The sequence below is a fragment of the Dreissena polymorpha genome, chromosome 6, assembly GCF_020536995.1.
Source record: "Dreissena polymorpha isolate Duluth1 chromosome 6, UMN_Dpol_1.0, whole genome shotgun sequence".
NCBI classification, from domain to species: domain Eukaryota; kingdom Metazoa; phylum Mollusca; class Bivalvia; order Myida; family Dreissenidae; genus Dreissena; species Dreissena polymorpha.
The window spans coordinates 31,109,120-31,129,239 of record NC_068360.1 but is presented as its reverse complement, the minus strand read 5'-3'; the positions used below and the strand labels follow the sequence as shown (position 1 = coordinate 31,129,239).

The 20,120-nt window shown below is 38.4% G+C and overlaps 1 protein-coding gene and 1 long non-coding RNA gene across 4 annotated transcripts in view; both read left to right on the top strand.

Moving 5' to 3' along the window:
• Nucleotides 1-20,120, top strand: part of LOC127833806 (DNA polymerase delta subunit 3-like) — a 61,277-nt gene that overhangs the window by 22,934 nt on the left and 18,223 nt on the right. For all 3 annotated transcript variants that reach the window (XM_052359257.1, XM_052359254.1, XM_052359255.1), the window contains exons 8-9: nt 1,821-1,878; nt 13,718-13,840. In XM_052359257.1, coding sequence (XP_052215217.1) covers nt 1,821-1,878; nt 13,718-13,840 — 181 coding nt within the window. The remainder of the gene's footprint in view (nt 1-1,820; nt 1,879-13,717; nt 13,841-20,120) is intronic.
• On the top strand, nt 5,637-7,254 carry LOC127833807 (uncharacterized). The gene is made up of 2 exons (XR_008027609.1): nt 5,637-6,110; nt 6,805-7,254. It is a non-coding gene; the product is annotated as an uncharacterized LOC127833807 (long non-coding RNA).

The following is a 20,120-nucleotide window of genomic DNA, read 5'->3' as shown; positions in this document are numbered from 1 at the left end:
TATATCTTGGTCTGTTGTATTGGGATATCCAATATATGGCAAGGTGGCCATGAACCCCATTTTTTCACCCACTTTAATATCCTGTACAATCCGACATTCATAAAACCAGTTTGGTCCAGATTGCTTGCATTTATTGTACATTGCATTCGCGCTTGTGTAGTGGGACAAACAATGACCCCACTTGCCAAACATCAAAGGTCATTTCACTTGTCATCTTTGACAACATTCTCTAATGAATTTGCTTTGAACTGACCCACATGATACATGTACCTGCTGTTAATCACTCTATTTTTGTTAATTGCGTCAGCCAATCCGCGCTCAGGCTGCCTAATACACACAGACCCAACATGAAGTTGAATACAATAACTGTAAATTTCACAGTTCAATACTGACCTATCGCAACAAACTTTGTGTGTTATATAACATACAGCGAAAAGGACTTGTTTTTTCACTGGTAATTTAGAGGAAATGTTTCCAGTTTTGTGCACTACCAATTTTTGTCTCCTACCGGTTTCACCGGAGGGGACTTACGGTTTGCGCTCTGTCTGTCTGTCTGTCTGTCTGTCTGTCTGTCAGTCACACTTTTCTGTATCCTGCGATAACTTTAAAAGTTCTTAATGTTTTTTCATGAAACTTGAAACATGGATAGATGGCAATATGGACATTATGAACATCATTTCATTTTGTTCCGTCAAAAATTCTGGTTGCTATGGCAACAAATAAAAAATAATAATCTGACAATGATGGAATTTCTGACAATGGTGGAGCCGGTAGGGGACTATATTTCTTGGCAATAGTCTTGTTTTATCTAAAAGCAGAGATCATAGAGTAAGTTGTCTCCCATGCCCAAGGAAGTTTTTATTAAGCAATAAAATATTAAAGCCCATGCTTTCTACGAGGAAGAATGATGTGATATCGTACATGAGGTCTTATTTTTGCATCCTTTTAATTAGCACAAAGGATTTACACAAAATACACAAGGACTGTTTATTTGTGGCTTGATTTTGTCATCTCTATTGAACAATAAAAGTTCACAATGCTTTTCGGATCACAATTTAATAATTATGAAAATACTTACATGGAATAATGTTTGATGTTATACCAAAGCTATAAGGTAAGTAAATAGCGTGTTTTTAGATTGCTGATCCATGCATATTCATGCATGAATGACCTGATAAGTAATACACTGTATGGCGATCCGGATATATTGCGTTTTGATTCCGCGAACCGCAATATAACAGATCTGTAGTGTACTTATAAATGAAACTATATTTTGTGGTCGGGTCGATGTCATTTTTGCTAATTTGCTCCATATTGTACAATTTTCTATTCATTATATTTTTAATCTGTGTCAAAAGTTTGGAACATCGTCTTATTAACAATCTGTGAACATGTTCCTTTAACGAACACAAGCCATGTAATCACAGAAAGAAAGTTAAAATACTGTACAGTGTTTTTGGGGGTCAGTTTGGTCATTTTTACTCAAATAATTGACCTGAAGTCCATGTGATTCTGTGAATGTTTCAAAAAAATAAGTAAATTATAACATTTATTTAATTTCCCTATTCAGTTAGACTAAAAGTTGAACCTTAGTAAATATGATTATGAAAACCATTTTATTTCAATTTAAGAGTATTTCTTATCTAAAAAATACTGCAACTATGTAATAAGTTGAGTTAAAACGTGACTTTTCCCAATATGAAAGGCCTTGGCCCCATTTGAATAGAGCATGGAGGTCTGGTTGGTAACTATGCAATTTCATGGATGGAGGTCTGGGTGGTAACTATGCAAGTTCATGGATCGGTTCTATTCTGTTCTAGGCAGCCTCTAAGAAGTCAGATGGTGGTATGAAGTCTTTCTTTCCCAAACAACAAACAGGTATGGTCTGCGATGTTTTTTATGCCCCCTTTACGCCCGCCCGCCCGCCCTCCTGCCTGCCTGTCTGTCTGCCTGTCACACTTTCGTTTTCGCTCTTTAATTCAAATAGTTTTCATCCCATCTTTACTAAACTTAGTCAGAAGTTGTATCTAGACAATATCTAGGTCAAGTTCGAATATGGGTCATGCCGGGTCAAAAACTAGGTCACGGGGTCACTTGGTGCATTTCAAGGATTTAGCATGGTGTCCGCTCTCTAATTGAAGTAGTTTTCATCTGATCTTGACCAAACTTGGTCAGAAGTTGTATCAAGTCAATATCTAGGTCATGTTCGAATATGGGTCATGCCGGGTCAAAAACTAGGTCACGGGGTCACTTTGTGCATTTCAAGGATTTAGCATGGTGTCTGCTCTCTAATTGAAGTAGTTTTCATCTGATCTTTACCAAACTTGGTCAGAAGTTGTACTAAGACAATATCTAAGTCAAGTTTAAATATGGGTCATGCTGGGTCAAAAACTAGGTCACGGGGTCACTTAGTGTATTTCAAGGATTTAGCATGGTGTTAGCTCTCTAGATTATGTGGCTTTCTGATTTATTTTGATATTCTAAGACATTTTTAGGAGGGCATATAGTGATCGGACTGTCCGTCCGTCTGTCCGTTACACTTTGCGTTTATATTTCGAAAAATGCTCATAACTTCTATGTCGCTTCAGATAGCAGTTTCATATTTGGCATGCATGTGTACAGGGAAAATATTTTTTTGGGTTTTGTCGGTCCTAGACCGATTGGGGTCATGAAAGACAGATTGAAAATCCCAAACAGTCGGTCCGGTCCGATTCTGTCCAACATCTGTAAAAAAAAAACGATGTAAAGTCTACAAGTTCCCAATAAAATTTGTTATTCAAGCTCAGGCTTAAATTTACCATCGCTAATCCCTTTATTGCCCCCAATTAACAACCCGCTTCTGCTACTCAAGTGGACCAGTGTTGTTTTTTGACTCCTTATCGGCGATTTATTGGCAAATTATTGATTTTATCAGACATTCACACCACAGTGTTTTTATGAAAGGGGTCTCTAATTGCTATCGAAAGATATATCATACAGAAATAAACGCCAATGACACTAATTATCCTGTGTATTATACCACCTAAGGTTATAAAACCTGTTAAAACACCTATTTTGTACATCAAACAAATTGGATGTTGACCATTACGCATAGATGTTTCACATAAATTAACTTTCGTTTTCGACTGATTTTCAACATATTGTAACATAATGCATCACTCTAAATTTAGAGTTATTTGACGATTGGTTGAATAAGAAAAGTGCTCGATGCGCTCACATCGCTTCACGTGATTTACATATGTTCAAGGGTATATCCCTGTACCGATTGGATGTCAAATCACGGCATACGGGTAAACCCCACAATTCAGTTTATAGAACGTGTTAAATTCCAGACAATGAATAACGCTGTGTTCATGAATTTCTTAAACACATGTATCGTCAAAATTGGGCAGAAAATTAGAGTCTTTGTGAGTAATATACTTACTAAAGTAAAGGTCGAATGATTGATCGTTTTAGGTGTCCTGCTTTTTGGTAAAATATCCCGACAATTTTTTATGGAGTGTCCTGATTTCGTCCTGAAAAATTCTGGCATGTATTTCGGATGTAAATTTACGAATACTTTTTCCCCGATTTTAAATCCAGACCGTTTGATGTTGTGGGAAAATATGATCCCTGCATGTGTATATGGACAAGGCCTTTCCATACGCACACAAATTTTGACCCCTGTGGCCTTGAACTTAGGGTCCGCGTTTAGGTTTCAAAATCTGCGTTTAGGTTTCGAAAAAAAGCTCATAACTTCTACCAAGCGTTTATAGGGGGCATAAGTCATCCTATGGTGACAGCTCTTGTTTCACCTGATATACAAGATTTTGATATAAAACCTTTTCCCAATTAAAAGTTTGTGTAAAATTATGCTGTTCCTCTAAATCAAAACTTACACCAACTTTTTAATTTCCCAAATCAGCTATTTATGTGATTATTCTTCACAAAATCTAAAGGATTGTGCTATTTCCCCAACAGAAAAGTAAAAGCCATGTCTTCTTGACTACACTGATAACAGTGTTAATATGCTTGCCACCTGCCACATGCCTTAAAACTGTTTCAGTTAGAAAATTTGAAGCAAACATTCCCTGAATCTTGTGTACTTGTAAATATATAGAACAAGTCATAGAAATAAGCAGTTCTAATGAGCTAGATCGAATTCTTAAATTTTTATTTGAGACCAAGACAATGATTTAAGCCTGCTTCTATTATATATAATATATATATAGTAATTGGTCCTGTCCGTCCGTCTGTCCGTCAGGCTGAAACTTTGTCCGGAGCATAACTCCAAATCTATTCAATGGATTTACTTTAAACTTAAAATATAAACAGATGGCAACTAGGAGAGGTACAGTGACCCAGAACCACAACTCTATCTACCTTAGTTTTGAATTATCTCCCCTTTTATATAATTTTAAAGTAAATTTTTGTCCGGAGCATAACTCTAAATCTACTGAAGGGATTTACTTGAAACTTGAACTTAAACAGATAGCAAGTAGAAGTGCAGTGACTAAGAACCATAACTCTATCTACCTTAGTGTTTGAATTATATCCCTTTATTTAATTATTGTCCGGAGCATAATCTCCCTTTATTTGTTTTTACAAATATTATTCTACTCTCTAAAACAAATGTTGTCATACAAGCAAACACATTTCGGCGGGGATTTGGCACTACTGTGACAAGCTCTTGTTAAACTGGGAAGCTCAGCAGGCCTCATGCAAAATATTAATGCAGTGATTTGTTATTGCCCAAAATTACAGCCTCTTACAGGCTGTTTCTCAATGGCAAAAAAAGTATCATATTAACCCAAAATATTGACCAAAATTTCCCCTAAAAGATGCCAAACTTTTCCTATAAACTCAATAATTGTCTTTTTATGCCCCCGAAGGAGGGCATATAGTGATCGGACCGTCCGTCTGTCTGTCCTTCCGTCACACTTTGCGTTTAGGTTTCGAAAAATGCTCATAACTTATATGTCCCTTCACATAGCAACTTGATATTTGGCATGCATGTGTATCTCATGGAGCTGCACATTTTGAGTGGTGAAAGGTCAAGGTCATCCTTCAAGGTCGAAGGTCAAAAAACTTGTATCAAAGCGGCGCAGTAGGGGGCATTGTGTTTCTGACAAACACATCTCTTGTTTAGGTTTATTATACAGCTGTATAATTGCATTATATAATGTAAATTTAAAAATGTAGTTAAACATTCTCTTATTAACAATTGGAATACTGTTATGTGTAATCATATTAATTATGTTTCATTTTTCCAGATTTCATGATTTCTTATACCATTTTTCCCCAATCCAAATGGCACATTCTGTAAAATATAAAGCAAAAAAAGCTTGTGTGATTATTACAATGTTTGGTATATATGCAGCTTTTAATGTCATAAATACTGACCTGTTATCGTATGCTTATACTTTCCAAGGGGAAATAACTCATCCGGAATTTTAACTGGGAATCCGCCACCTCAATACCGTAATACAGGCCAGGTTAAACATAGTGCAATGCAACCTAGCCAAAAATCGGTAACCAACCCTCAATATTCTTTCCGGATCAACTAGGTGTATACGTGTCTTTTACAGCTCTGAATTAAAATATTGTTTTTCACTTGGATGATTGGGGTTTTGAATAGATAAATTGTGTTATTTATCTTTTTATACGCCCGTATAAAATACGGGACGTATTATGTGAAACCCCTTGGCGGGCGGGCGGGCGGCGGGCGGAAGGCATCACTTTGTCCGGACTCTAATTCAAATTGTATTCATCCGATCTTCACCAAACTTGGTCAGCAGTTGCATCTAGTTGATATCTAGGCCAAGTTCGAATATGGGTCATGCCGGGTCAAAAACTAGGTCATAGGGTCAATAAGTGCATTTTCAAAGGGGCCACTTTGTCCGGACTCTATTTCAAATTGTATTCATCCGATCTTCACCAAACTTGGTCAGCAGTTGCATCTAGTTGATATATAGGCCAAGTTCGAATATGGGTCATGCCGGGTCAAAAACTAGGTCATAGGGTCAATTAGTGCATTTTCAACGGCGCCACTTTGTCCGGACTCTAATTCAAATTGTATTCATCCGATCTTCACCAAACTTGGTCAGTAGTTGCATCTAGTTGATATCTAGGTCAAGTCCGAATATGGGTCATGCTGGGTCAAAAACTAGGTCAAAGGGTCAATTAGTGCATTTTACTTTGTCCGGACTCTAATTTTATGTTGTGCCAGTCAATTATTTTGGGACGATTGAACTTTACCGGTACCTTAAAAAAGAATGGAAAAGCGTATAATTTTATCTTTGCTAAGCGCGCAACACCTAACACCTTTCGCAACACCTATAAATCCTTTTTATACGCCCGTTTCTAAAAACAGGACGTATTATAGTTTCACCCTTGGCGGTGGGCGGGCAGGCGGCTGGCGGCATCCACAGCAGTGTACGCTCTCTATTTCAAATAGTTTTCATCCGATCTTCACCAAACTTGGTCAGAAGTTGTATCTAGACAATATCTAGGTTAAGTTCGGTTATGAGTCATGCGGGGTAAAAATCTAGGTCACGGGGTCACTTAGTGCATTTCAATGATTTAGCATGGTGTCCGCTCTCTAATTGAAGTTGTTTTTATCTGATCTTCACCAAACTTGGTCAGAAGTTGTATCTAGACAATATCTAGGTCAAGTTCGAATATGGATCATTCCGGGTCAAAAACTAGGTCACAGGTCACTTAGTGCATTTCAAGAATTGAGCATGGTGTCCGCTCTCTAATTGAAGTAGTTTTCATCCAATCTTCACAAAACTTGGTCTGAAGTTGTATCTAGACAATATCTAGGTCAAGTTCGAATATGGGCCATGCCGGGTCAAAAACTAGGTCACGGGGTCACTTAGTGTATTTCAAGGATTTAGCATGGTGTCCGCTCTCTAATTGAAGTTGTTTTCATCCGATCTTCACCAAATTTGGTCAGAAGTTGTGTCTAAATGATATCCAGGTCAAGTTTAAATATGGGTAATGCCGGGTCAAAAACAAGGTCATGAGGTCAATTAGTGCATTTCAAGCATTTAGCATCACCAAACTTGGTCAGAAGTTGTATCTAGACAATATCTAGGTCAAGTTCGAATATGGATCATTCTGGGTCAAAAACTAGGTCACAGGGTCACTTAGTGCATTTCAAGAATTGAGCATGGTGTCCGCTCTCTAATTGAAGTAGTTTTCATCCAATCTTCACAAAACTTGGTCTGAAGTTGTATCTAGACAATATCTAGGTCAAGTTCGAATATGGGTCATGCCGGGTCAAAAACAAGGTCACGGGGTCACTTAGTGTATTTCAAGGATTTAGCATGGTGTCCGCTCTCAAATTGAAGTAGTTTTCATCCGATCTTCACCAAATTTGGTCAGAAGTTGTGTCTACATGATACGTAGGTCAAGTTCAAATATGGGTCATGATAAAGTTATCAAGTTGTCCTAAACCTTCAAACGGGCGTATCTTGTGACAGTTTGGCACTCTTGTTATTTCTCATTCGGATTAATTTGTGTGGATTTAATGGATTTTGTTTCATTTGTAAAATGTAAGCCATGCTTGTTTTTATCGAACAATGGTTTATTTCTACCATGCTGGGTGTTTTCAGGCGTGAAAAACGAGCTCTTCTAATACATTGCTAGAACGTGCAAAGCATGTTCTTCTAATGTGTTACGAGATCGTGCAAAGCGTGTTCTTCTATTGACAGATTGTTTATCATTTGCCATTGTGTGCAATAATGATTTTAACGTTCCGTATTACAATCTAATTGATCGTCATTTTATTTTTCATCTGTTTTGAATTAAACTTTTGTTTAATTTATGATCTACGGCAGTATTATTATAATTTTCATTATGGTCAAATAATGATTTTATGTGCCGTATGATAATCTGGTCTGTGACCAGTTTATGGTTGAATATGCTTTGCTCTTGTTTTTCATATATTCGACTACATGATGGTCGCAGAAACAAGAGTGGATAAATACCCGGTGACTTCGCAGATCATGGATGATAGTTGCAGTATCAGTCACCGGGTATCGGGCACGATCGCGACCGTACTATGCCAAGTCTCTTAGACAGTCGGTCAACATCAGACCAAATGGCGACACCCGTCAGCCGGTCTTTACCCGATGGCATTGGTCAAGGACATCGACCAATGCCGGACCATTTGGCATCCGCAATATGGTCATTACCCGGTGACAACACTGGTCATGATATGACCGGTACGTCACCGGGGACGTTGATCACGGACCTTTGATCGACGTCTGACCGGCCGGTCTGGTCACCGGTCATGTCTCCGGTCCGGTCATTGATCACCGGTCCAGTCATTGATCACCGGTCCGGTCACCGGTCATTGATCACCGGTCCGATCACCGGTCATGTCACCGGACCGGTCCGATCCGGTCACCGGTCATGTCACCGGTCCGGTCACTGGTCCGGTCATTGATCACACGTCCGGTCCGGTCACCAGTCATGTCACCGGTCCGGTCATGTCACCGGTCCGGTCACCGGTCAACAGTCATTAGTTAGGCCTGCCACCGATAACACCAGTCACCAGTCAAGAAGAAGAACTCGGTCTTCTTCATTGAATTATTCTCCTATTCGTCGTCCAATACATCGTCTTCATCAAGGAGTAGACATCGGACACGCTCTTCTTTGTCGAGCATTTCTCATCGTCGCGGCTCTCGTAAGCGATCACGTCGTCACTCACGGAGACGTTATTCTAGAAGATCTCGGTCTCATCGCAGCCGATCCACATCTCGACAGCACAGCCGATCCAGATCTCGACATCGCAGGAAACGAGGACCTCGTCAACCTTCACGTAGACATCAGCAGACTTCATTGAGCACAACAGGATAGTTATCGAACATACCTCTCCTTCATTGAGCAGTTGTCGGCGTTGATACGCTCGTAAGCGATCACGTCAATGCTCACGGAGACAATATTGTAGAAGACAATATTTCCAGCGTAGCCGAACAATATTTCGGCATCGCAATTATATGGATGTCGCCACTTCTCACGTAGGCGTTAATGAACCTACTGGTCATATCGACGTTCTCCATTTTATTCCTTTAGGAATATCATGTCTCCATTCCATGTGTGATGGTTTTTCTTATGGCATCCACACATGTTGCAGTCACCGAGCCGTAGTTGTATATGAACACTAGTTCGTTTAACTTTCAGGCTTCGGGATAAGCTGTTCTTTTCTCCACTACGACTACAAGGACACTTATGCCTATTAATACTGATAATCTACCGTTGTTTTCCGGTTAACATTATCAGATGACTTCGTGGATGGTCATTCTTCTGCACCAGATATTTCCATTCTGACGCAGTTATATTATACCGGTTCCGATCACCGGACATCGGTCACCATTCATCGGTCATATCACCGATCACTGATCACCGGTCAGAATAAGTGATGTCTCATCGCCATCGGATTGGATTTTTGGCACAATCTTCTTTTCCGAGCAGTGCTTGACATTGATATCAGACCATATGGATTCCACCATTTTTCGGTCTTTAACTGGTAACGTCACCGGTCATATTATGACTGGTCCGTTCACCTGGCTACAGTTACCGGTCATTGACCGGTCCGGTTCGGTCACCAGTTACCAATTACCGGTATTCCACCGTGTTTTCATCGGTCAATTTTTAGTATCACGGGTATCGTCTACATTACCTAGTTGTATACCCCTGGCTATGATTGTATTGAATACTATATTTGATGGATTCAACAATCTACATGACTTTTTGTGTTTTTCAATACTGATGTTCTACTGGCGACAGTTACCAAATCATGCTATATCTGTTATTTGTACTTCTATCTCAACCATCTACATGCAGACTACTGGTCTTGCAGATAGATCGGCTGAAGTGGGCTCGGAGACTAGCATTGAGGTCGAACATTACTATTTGACCTCTATTAATTTATGTTCGAGACCCGAAGGATGAATTGTTTTAACTGCCTTTACCTGTCGGCTACAGACTTTGCAGTCGGTGTCACGGAACAGTTGGGACACATTAATGACGCCAGCAGGATTAGCAAGACGACATTTTGTATCGACTTCTGCTTTTCTATTGCTCCTACGACAGTGCATATTTTCAAGCTACTGGAATCAACAAGAGTTCTGATACATAGAATTGCCTATCAGATTGACCGCATAGCGGCTACAGTCTTGTAGATGGCTTAGGACCTATTGAACTCAGATCTTAGACCCTAGGATCTGGAGGGACCTCATCTTAAAGTTATTCTTCTATTACACTTCTGGCCATAACAGGCCGTCTTCCTATAACTGGTCGTATTCCTTTCGGAATTCGTCCTGGTTAGGAGTCTTGAAGTAAATGGATTAATCAAGTTAGAATTTAAGACTTCCATGCATTCTACCGGCAAGCGTGGGCCCCCTTAAGGTTACTCCTAGGGTTTTCACCTTTTTCTGCCATCACACCTCCGATTCTGGAGGTACCACTGTCAATCATATTTCAGTACTTCGCAAATCGATGACTTCACGACCTGTATTATCCAGGATTTTAAAGGCGCCTGTTATTGGTTCAAGAAGAGGCTATATTCTGTAGATAGGTCATAAACTTATAAGTGTTAAACACTGTCCTATTCTACCAAATTTCAAGTGTGTTTGGAGTGGGAAAGTTCGGCTTGCCGTGGATTCTTTGCCCACCCATCCTTTACAAATGGTTCCGGTCACCGGTCGGTATTTACCGGTCCGGTCACCGGTCTTTCTGCTGAGACGTCTTTTCTTACGTCCGTTTCAGCTTTTTTTGTAAGTTAATTGTATTAATCTCTGGATTATTCAATGACACAGATTTCCATCTTTTTGTCATTATTTACCACTATTCAGTGGTGTCTAGACTAGAAGATTATCTTGGCAAGAATATAGTTTATTCTACCACAACCTTCCTTACATCTTATACATATGTGAGCAGAGAAGGTTATGGACGATCACATAGAACAACGTATCTTGATTTTCTCAATTATGTGGTATCCTAATGAATATCACCTGCACATCTACATCTTGAAAAGCGAAGATTCTTTTTAGCTGTTTTTCATTTACAACACAATTTTCACGATTCCTTTGTGATAGTTTCAACTATCACACATCGGTCGTGGTTTACTTACAGACACGGAGGTGATCTTATTATCACTCCTTGTAACTGGAAATCAGGAACTTATTCGTTCTTTGCAAGAACAACAAATTTTCTCTATCGTCTTACTCATACCAGGTCGTCTCAAAGCCTTGTTGGACGTTTTCTCCTGCAGTTCTTTCTTTCGAATTATTTTTCCGTTGGGTTCACATAATGTAATTGCGCATGCGCGGCAGTGAAGTTGCATTGTGTACATAGTATATCAAAGAATGTTGTTTATCATCAAACGCTAGTATTAGTGTTATGCGATCGTATATCGCAGTATATACCGGTATGCTGAACAACGTCAATAATGCAGTTCACAGAAATCGATCCAGTAGGGTGTGCGATTGTTATACATTCGTCCGTTGACATAACTGGAATATCTTGCCTTCTTGGTGAGTTTTTGCAATAACTGAGTTTTTGCCATAATTTCATGCAATATACTTAATGAACCATGGGATTATGGTTCTACGACCTTTTAAGTCTCCTGTACAATTATTTTCAGGGAACTTCTTCACAGGTCAAATATCATATCTCAGAGAGACATATTTTTACTGATCCAAACATGTGCCACTACATGTCTGGCCATTAATAACTTTTAGTTATCTCTACAGAAGAACGTTTTTCTGTTAGAGTTTCAATCCTTGTTACTTGTGCAAGGATAATTCCATCAGAACTGTATAAAGGTTCTATGGAAATTCGTTTTTGACTGGGTATTCGAGAGCATAGTTATTACCTCAATCACTCTGCTAGATACATAGAGGTTTTTCTCATCGTTTTCTTGATGATAAGAAATTTGTTCTTTTCTTCATCAAAGGATAGAGATGATGCTTTCGTATACCTTGTTTTGTGTAAGTCATCGCAACTCTGTGCTGTCTTATCTATTTTGTAACTGATCCAAACTATGGAACGTCAACACTATGTTTTTCGTTCCTTTACCTTCTTAAGCGGTTTTGACTTGTGTTACATGTTGGGATGCTTAATGAGCTCCCTATGAACCTTTTTCATCAGGCTTATTAACAGTTCCAATATAATTTTAAGACGGTTTTCCTTCTTATTATGGCTTTTACCATACGGAGAAGTGAAATTCATGCTTTTTCTGTTGAATACGACCAATTCCAGTTGGATCTATTGTCGTTTTCACTTTGTTGTGTCAGCCAGGATTCCTTGCTTAATATCAAGTCCTCTATATGGCTTCTACCTTCAAGTTTCCAAGTTTTTCTTAAACTGGTAGTCATGAAGATGAGGATAAACTTCTTTGGGCAATCAGGGCTTTGAAGTTCTATCTAAGCAGTGTTAGTCGGAAGTCCATTAGAGGTTCTCAAAAGACACTCTTCATTTCCCCAAAAAAGGGGGGGGGGAGATGTGTCTGCGGCTTCTATTTCTCGGGGTTAGACCTCGACTAAGGAAAGTTACTCTTATCCTATCTAAGGATTCATTCCTTTTTAGGATCTGACTGCATGAATTAAGAGCTCTGTCTGTTTTGTGGGCAAATATTAATCACACCCCACTTTTTGATGTGCTCTAAGCTGTTTACTGGAGGAATCCGACCACCTTTGTCATCCTTTTATCTTCGTTTTCTGAAGTGCCAACAATACAATTTGTATATGTTTGGGCTTGTTGTGGTTTCACTAACGGTAGTGTCTTCTTTACGACATAGACATATTACTCTGTCCGAGAAGTCATAATTAATACCGTTTTAACGAAGATTACTTGATATCATTAGCTGATAACCCTGTTTATGGGTTCTACTGTGTTGGGAAAATATATACGAACCTTCCCACCGCAGCTGCAAAATCAGCATACGATAACAGGTCAGTATTTATGACATTAAAACAAATTTTTAAAATAAAATTCATTTTAATTATTAAATACTTACCTGTTATCGGTAAGTCCCACCTCCCACCCCGCTATTCGATTAATATTTTTGTATATATAATAATATATAAAGAATATTGAGGGTTGGTTACCGATTTTTGGCTAGGTTGCATTGCACTATGTTTAACCTGGCCTGTATTACGGTATTGAGGTGGCGGATTCCCAGTTAAAATTCCGGATGAGTTATTTCCCCTTGGAAAGTATAAGCATACGATAACAGGTAAGTATTTAATAATTAAAATGAATTTTATTTAAAAAATTTGTATTTATTTGCCCAAATGGGAAAGTACCTGTACCATTTGATTTAGAAATAAATGTGTGAAAATCCCTGAAACTGGGAAAATTTGAGTGAAATCTTAAGATTGTGAATTTGGGGTCTTTAAATTGATGTGTAGTTAATTGCACAAACACATCTAGATATTCTTTTACACCCTTTTTGCTGAAATGTTCTGTATCAGTGATCATTTTATTGATGCACATGTAGATGTGCTTTTAGAAAAAAATTGACGCAACTGTCCTTTCTTTTGGAAATTTTTCGGTAGACAGTTGGAAATTTTGTAATTTTTCCTTGATTGGGAAAGTGCCTCTTTCATGTTCTTTACAAATAATGAAAAACCCCTGATATAACCGTACATAAATTGTTTTATTCTCAAATGTAATTATAATTGTTGTATGGCTATATTCATGGTGTAAATGTTATTTTTTGCAGAGTCCTCAAAACCAGCATCAGTTACAACTAAAAAAGATGAAAAACCCAAAGAAGTAAAGAAGGAAATACAAAAATCACCTGAAAAGCCTGCATCAAAGAAAACTGCCCGCAAAGAGGACTCGGGTAATATTTGAGTCTCTTTCAGAGAAAATGGGCTTTAATGCATATGCGTAAACTGACATCCCAGATTAGCCTATTCAGTCAGCACAGGCTAATCAGGGACGACACTTTCTGCAAAAACTGGATTTTCACTGAAGAAGAGATTTCCTTTAAACGTTTTTTTAATGAAAAATTCCATGAAAGCGGAAAGTGTTGTCCCTGATGATTAGCCTGTGTGTGTTCCACACCTGTGCTTAACAATCATTACAAGGATTGAAAGCAGTACATGACCAACAGATGATGTTTCTTTCTGGTTCATAGTTTTTACGCCCCCCTTCGAAGAAGAGGGGGTATATTGCTTTGCTCATGTCGGTCGGTCGGTAGGTCAGTCCGTCGGTCGGTCCGTCCACCAGGTGGTTTCCGGATGATAACTCAAGAACGCTTGGGGCTAGGATCATGAAACTTCATAGGTACATTGATCATGACTCGCAGATGACCTCTATTGATTTTGAGGTCACTAGGTCAAAGGTCAAGGTCACAGGAGAAGGTCACAGTTACTGGAAATAGGCATTTAAAGGATTTAGCATGGTTCAAACAAGGGAAACAACTACCGTTTATGCATGTCCTTTTTATTACAGCATTTGCCTCCCTTTAATTTATTTAAAATCTCATTTTACAGCAGAGATTCCAAATCTGACCTGTAAATGAGCCCCATATTTACTGCCAGTGCTAGGTTACCTTTTCCCATTTGATCATTTTTAAGTATTGGTATTGTAATGCTGCTACTGCTGCTGCTACTGCTACTGCTGCTACTACTACTACTATTACTACTACTACTACTACTACTACTACTACTACTACTACTACTACTACTTCTACTACTACTACTACTACTACTACTACTACTACTACTACTACTACTACTACTACTTCTCGGTCGGTCGGTCGGTCCGTCCACCAGGTGGTTTCCGGATGATAACTCAAGAACGCTTGGGGCTAGGATCATGAAACTTCATAGGTACATTGATCATGACTCGCAGATGACCCCTATTGATTTTGAGGTCACTAGGTCAAAGGTCAAGGTCACAGGAGAAGGTCACAGTTACTGGAAATAGGCATTTTAAGGACTTAGCATGGTTCAAACAAGGGAAACAACTACCGTTTATGCATGTCCTTTTTATTACAGCATTTGCCTCCCTTTAATTCATTTAAAATCTCATTTTACAGCAGAGATTCCAAATCTGACCTGTAAATGAGCCCCATATTTACTGCCAGTGCTAGGTTACCTTTTCCCATTTGATCATTCTTAAGTATTGGTATTGTAATGCTGCTGCTACTGCTACTGCTACTTCTACTACTACTACTACTACTACTACTACTACTACTACTACTACTACTACTACTACTACTACTACTCTCCTCCTCCCCTCCTCCTCCTCCTCCTCCTCCTCCTCCTCCTCCTCCTCCTCCTCCTCCTCCACCACCACCACCACCACCACCACCACCACAAAATGGCTGCTACTACAACTTATAGCCCATATAGGGGGCCATGCATGTTTTACAAACAGCCCTTGTCTGACTGGTCTTTGTCCGTCGTCCGTCCGTCCGTTTACATTTGTTTGTAAACACTAGAGGCCACATTTGTTGTCCCATCTTCATGAAACTTGGTCAGAAGATTTGCCCAAATAATATCTCGGCCGAGTTCGAAACTGGGTTGTGCCGGGTCAAAAACAAGGTCACTAGGTCAAAAAAAGAAAAACCTTGTAAACACTGTAGAAGTCACATTTTATGTTCAATCTTCATGTAACTTTGTCAAAATGTTTGTCTTAATGATATCTTGATTGAATTGAAAAGTGGTTCCGGTCTGTTGAAAAACATGGCCCCCAGTGGGCGGGGCAGTTTTGCTTATTTGGCTATAGAGAAACATTGTAAACACTGTAAAAGTCACAATTTTTGCCCAATCATCATGAAAGTTGGTCAAAACATTTATTCAATTGATATCTCGGACGAGTTCGAAAATGGTCCAGATCGGTGAAAAACATGGCCGCCAGTGGGCGGGGCATTTTTCTCTATATGTATATAGTGGCAGTTTTCCCAATTTGGCTTTAGAGAAACCTTGAAAACACTCTAGAAGTCACAATTTTTGTCCAATCATCATGAAAGTTGGTAAAAAAATGGGTTTTATTGATATCTCGAACGAGTTTGAAAATGGTCCAGATCGTGGAAAAAACATGGCCGCCGGTGGGCGAGGCATTTTTGTTTATATGTATATAGTTGAAGTTTTCCCTATTTGGCTATAGAGAAACCTTGTAAACACTCTAGAAGTCACAATTTTTGCCCAATCATCATGAAAGTTGGTCAAAACATTGGTTTCATTGATATCTGGGACGAGTTCGACAATGGTTCGGATCGGTGAAAAAACATGGCCACCAGTGGGCGGGGCATTTTTCTCTATATGTATATAGTGAAAACATGTTAACACTCTAGAAGTCACTTTTTTGGCCCAATTTTCATGAAATTTGGTCAGAACATTTGTTTCTTTGATACGAGAGTTGAGTTCAAAAATGGTTTCGGTCAAACCTTGTGATCGAACACTATGGAAGTCACATTTTTATGTCCCTTTTCGAAGAAGAGGGGGTATATTGTTTTGCTCATGTCGGTCCGTATGTCTGTCCACCAGATGGTTTCCGAATGATAAGTCAAGAATGCTTAGGCCTAGGATCATGAAACTTCATAGGTACATTGATCATGACTCGCAGATGACCCCTATTGATTTTGAGGTCACTAGGTCAAAGGTCAAGGTCACGGTTACCTGAAATAGTAAAATGGTTTCCGGATGATAACTCAAGAACGCTTACGCCTAGGAATATGAAACTTCATAGGTACATTGATCATGACTCGCAGATGACCACTATTGATTTTCAGGTCACTAGATCAAAGGTCAAGGTCACGGTTACCCGAAACAGTTAAATGGTTTCCGGATGAAAGCTCAAGAATGCTTATGCCTAAGATCATGAAAGTTCATAGGTTCATTGATCATGACTTGCAGATGACCCCTATTGATTTTGAGGTCACTAGGTCAAAGGTCAAGGTCAAGGTGACCCGAAATAGTAAAATGTTTTCTGGATGATAACTCAAGAACGCTTATGCTTAGGATCATGAAACTTCATAGGTACATTGATCATGACTTGCCGTTGACCCCTATTGATTTTCAGGTCAAAGGTCAAGGTCACTGTGACTCAACTTAGAAAAATGGTTTCCGGATGATAACTCAAGAACGCTTACGCCTAGGATCATGAAACTTCATAGGTACATTGAGGTGACCCAAAATAGTAAAATTGTTTTACTCAAGAACGCTTATGCCTAGGATAATGAAACTTCATAGGTACATTGATCATGACTCGCAGATGACCCCTATTGATTTTCAGGTCACTAGGTCAAAGGTCAAGGTCACGGTGTTTCAACTTAGAAAAATGGTTTCCAGATGATAACTCAAGAAGGCCTATGCCTAGGATCATGAAACTTCATAGGTACATTGATCATGACTTGCAGACGACCCATATTGACTTTCAGGTCACTAGGTCAAGGTTACGGTTACTTGACACAGTAAAATGTTTTTTTTTTGATAACTCCAGAAAGCTTACGCCAAGGATCATGTAACAATATAATGGTCAAGTTGATAGAATTTTCTTATTAAATCAATCAAAAATGGAATTTATCATGTAGATGTTTTGAACACCTTATAACTTTGTTATCCATCTGACATGTGTGCATTACAATCATTGCATCTTTTAAGCTCACCTGATTGCTCAGGTGAGCTTTTGTGACCCGTCTTTGTCCGTCCGTCCTTCCGTCCACATTTGTTCGTAAACACTCTAGAGGCCACATTTATTGTCTGATCTTCATGAAACTTGGTCAGAAGCTTTGTCCCAATGAAATCTCGGTCGAGTTCGAAACCGGGTCTTGCTGGGTCAAAAACGAGGTCACTAGGTCAAAAAAAAAAGAAAAAACTTGAAAACACTGTAGAAGTCACATTTTATGCCCAATCTTCATGTAACTTTGTCAAAATTTTTGTCTTAATAATATGTTGGTTGAGTTCAAATATGTTTCCGGTTGGTTGAAAAACATGGTCGCCAGTTGGCGGGGCAGTTTTCCTTATTTGGCTATAGAGAAACCTTGTAAACACTCTAGAAGTCACAATTTTTGCCCAATCATCATGAAAGTTGGTCAAAACATTGGTTTTATTGATATCTAGGACGAGTTCGAAAATGGTCCAGATCGATGAAAAAACATGGCCACCAGTGGGCGAGGCATTTTTCTCTATATGTATATAGTGAAAACATGTGAACACTGTAGAAGTCACATTCTTGGCCCAATTTTCATGAAATTTGGTCAGAACATTTGTTTCCTGGGGGGGGGGGGGGCAGTTTTCCTTATTTGGCTATAGAGAAACCTTTTAAACACTCTAGAAGTCACAAATTTTGCGCAATCATCATGAAAGTTGGTCAAAACATTTGTTTTATTGATATCTTGGACGAGTTCGAAAATGGTCCAGATCGGTGAAAAAACATGGCCGCCAGTGGGCGGAGCATTTTTCTCTATATGTATATAGTGAAAACATGTGAACACTCGCATTTTTGGCCTTATTTTCATGAAATTTGGTTTCAGATTTTATGAATCTTGGTCATAATATTTTTGTAAGCAAAGTTTGATGTTTGGTAAGGGGGGTCAACTCAAAATATAGGCCACCAGGTCAAATCTTACAAAAACAAAATCACGCCATATGCCAGAGTTTTGGTTCAATAATGATGAAACTTGACCAGCATGTTTGTCAGGACAATATCTAGGTCAAGTTTGATGTTTGGTAAAGATTGAATGAACTGACTCCTCTCAGGTGAGCGAACTAGGGCCATCTTGGCCCTCTTGTTCAGGTAGTTATTTCCCTAGTTATTAGGATTTCTGGCCACTTTTGATCACCGTAGGACACTAAAATTAATGATAAAAATTGTATGACACTTTATATGCTGCATCTCTTTTGGATATATTTTAGGTTGTTCCACTCCAATATTGTTCAGGCGGTTATAATTGCCATTTGATAAGTAGTATGACATTGTCCATTAAATTTGATGTTTCTGTGACAGAACAGAGGAACTCATCATCCAAAGTTTATGAAACCATGCACACTCATCCTCACAGGGTGGGCATATGCAAATTGTCATACCGTTCAACTCGAGTAAGTTTTCATGGAGTTATTGCTGCTTTAATAATACTTTTTTCTACACAATAGACCCTTTCAGTTATTGCCGGTTTTTAATTATCTCCCTTGTGTGACGTCATGCGATGATAATCGAGTGTATCGAGTGTAAATGAGAACAGAGATCTTGTTTGAAAAAGTTCTATCAACGATGTAAATGGACTTAACATATGCACGATAATGTTTGTACTTACCTATTTGTTAATAATGTATTATTTTCTAATGAAATTTTGATATTCTGTTGATAATCCTTATAAAGCAAAGGTATTGTTCGTCAGAGAACATCATCGGAAGACTAAACACTGAAAATCCCACAAAACAACTAAATAAGCCGTATTATTTCTTATAGAACGACTTTTATGAATGATGTTTAAAATATAATGAAACATTTATTTATTTGATCACAATTATAAGTGGTGAGGATATAGTTGTTGTTCATCAACGATCAAATGTGCTTAGGTGCTTTTAATCAAGTGTAAAACAAAGCCCTTAAAAAGTGGAATACATAACAATCGTTAAATTTTATCATTTTCTTTTCCATTGAATTGATTTTCGTTTCATTTACATTGAATGACAATATTTATAAATTTTAGCATACATATGGAAAAGAGCTCTGCATATTATGCAAATTGAACTGTCTTTGCATGTATATTAAAATCTCTTCACTTATGATAAGGAGTGATAAAAATCTAGCATTTTATGATCAATAAATCTATATATTTAATTTATTTATTGCAGGTATTGTTTACCCTATTGTGATTGCTTGTTTTCATTATGGTGTCTTGTACACTGCAATAACGTACTTGAAATCTACACCGTTAAAAGCGGAGTTTACATTTGCCGGTACCCGTTAATTACCTTTATTGCGTAACAGTTTAATTGCACAAATTTTTTAATTTATTTATATTTATTAAACACTGTATTATGATGATTAAACTGGCTTATGTATATACACTAGTTCCTATAAATCCATTTTCGATAATGTCTTCATTTTTTAAATGTTAAAATATTTAATTGAAGTATTTTGGCTTTAAAATTTGTTTAAAGTGA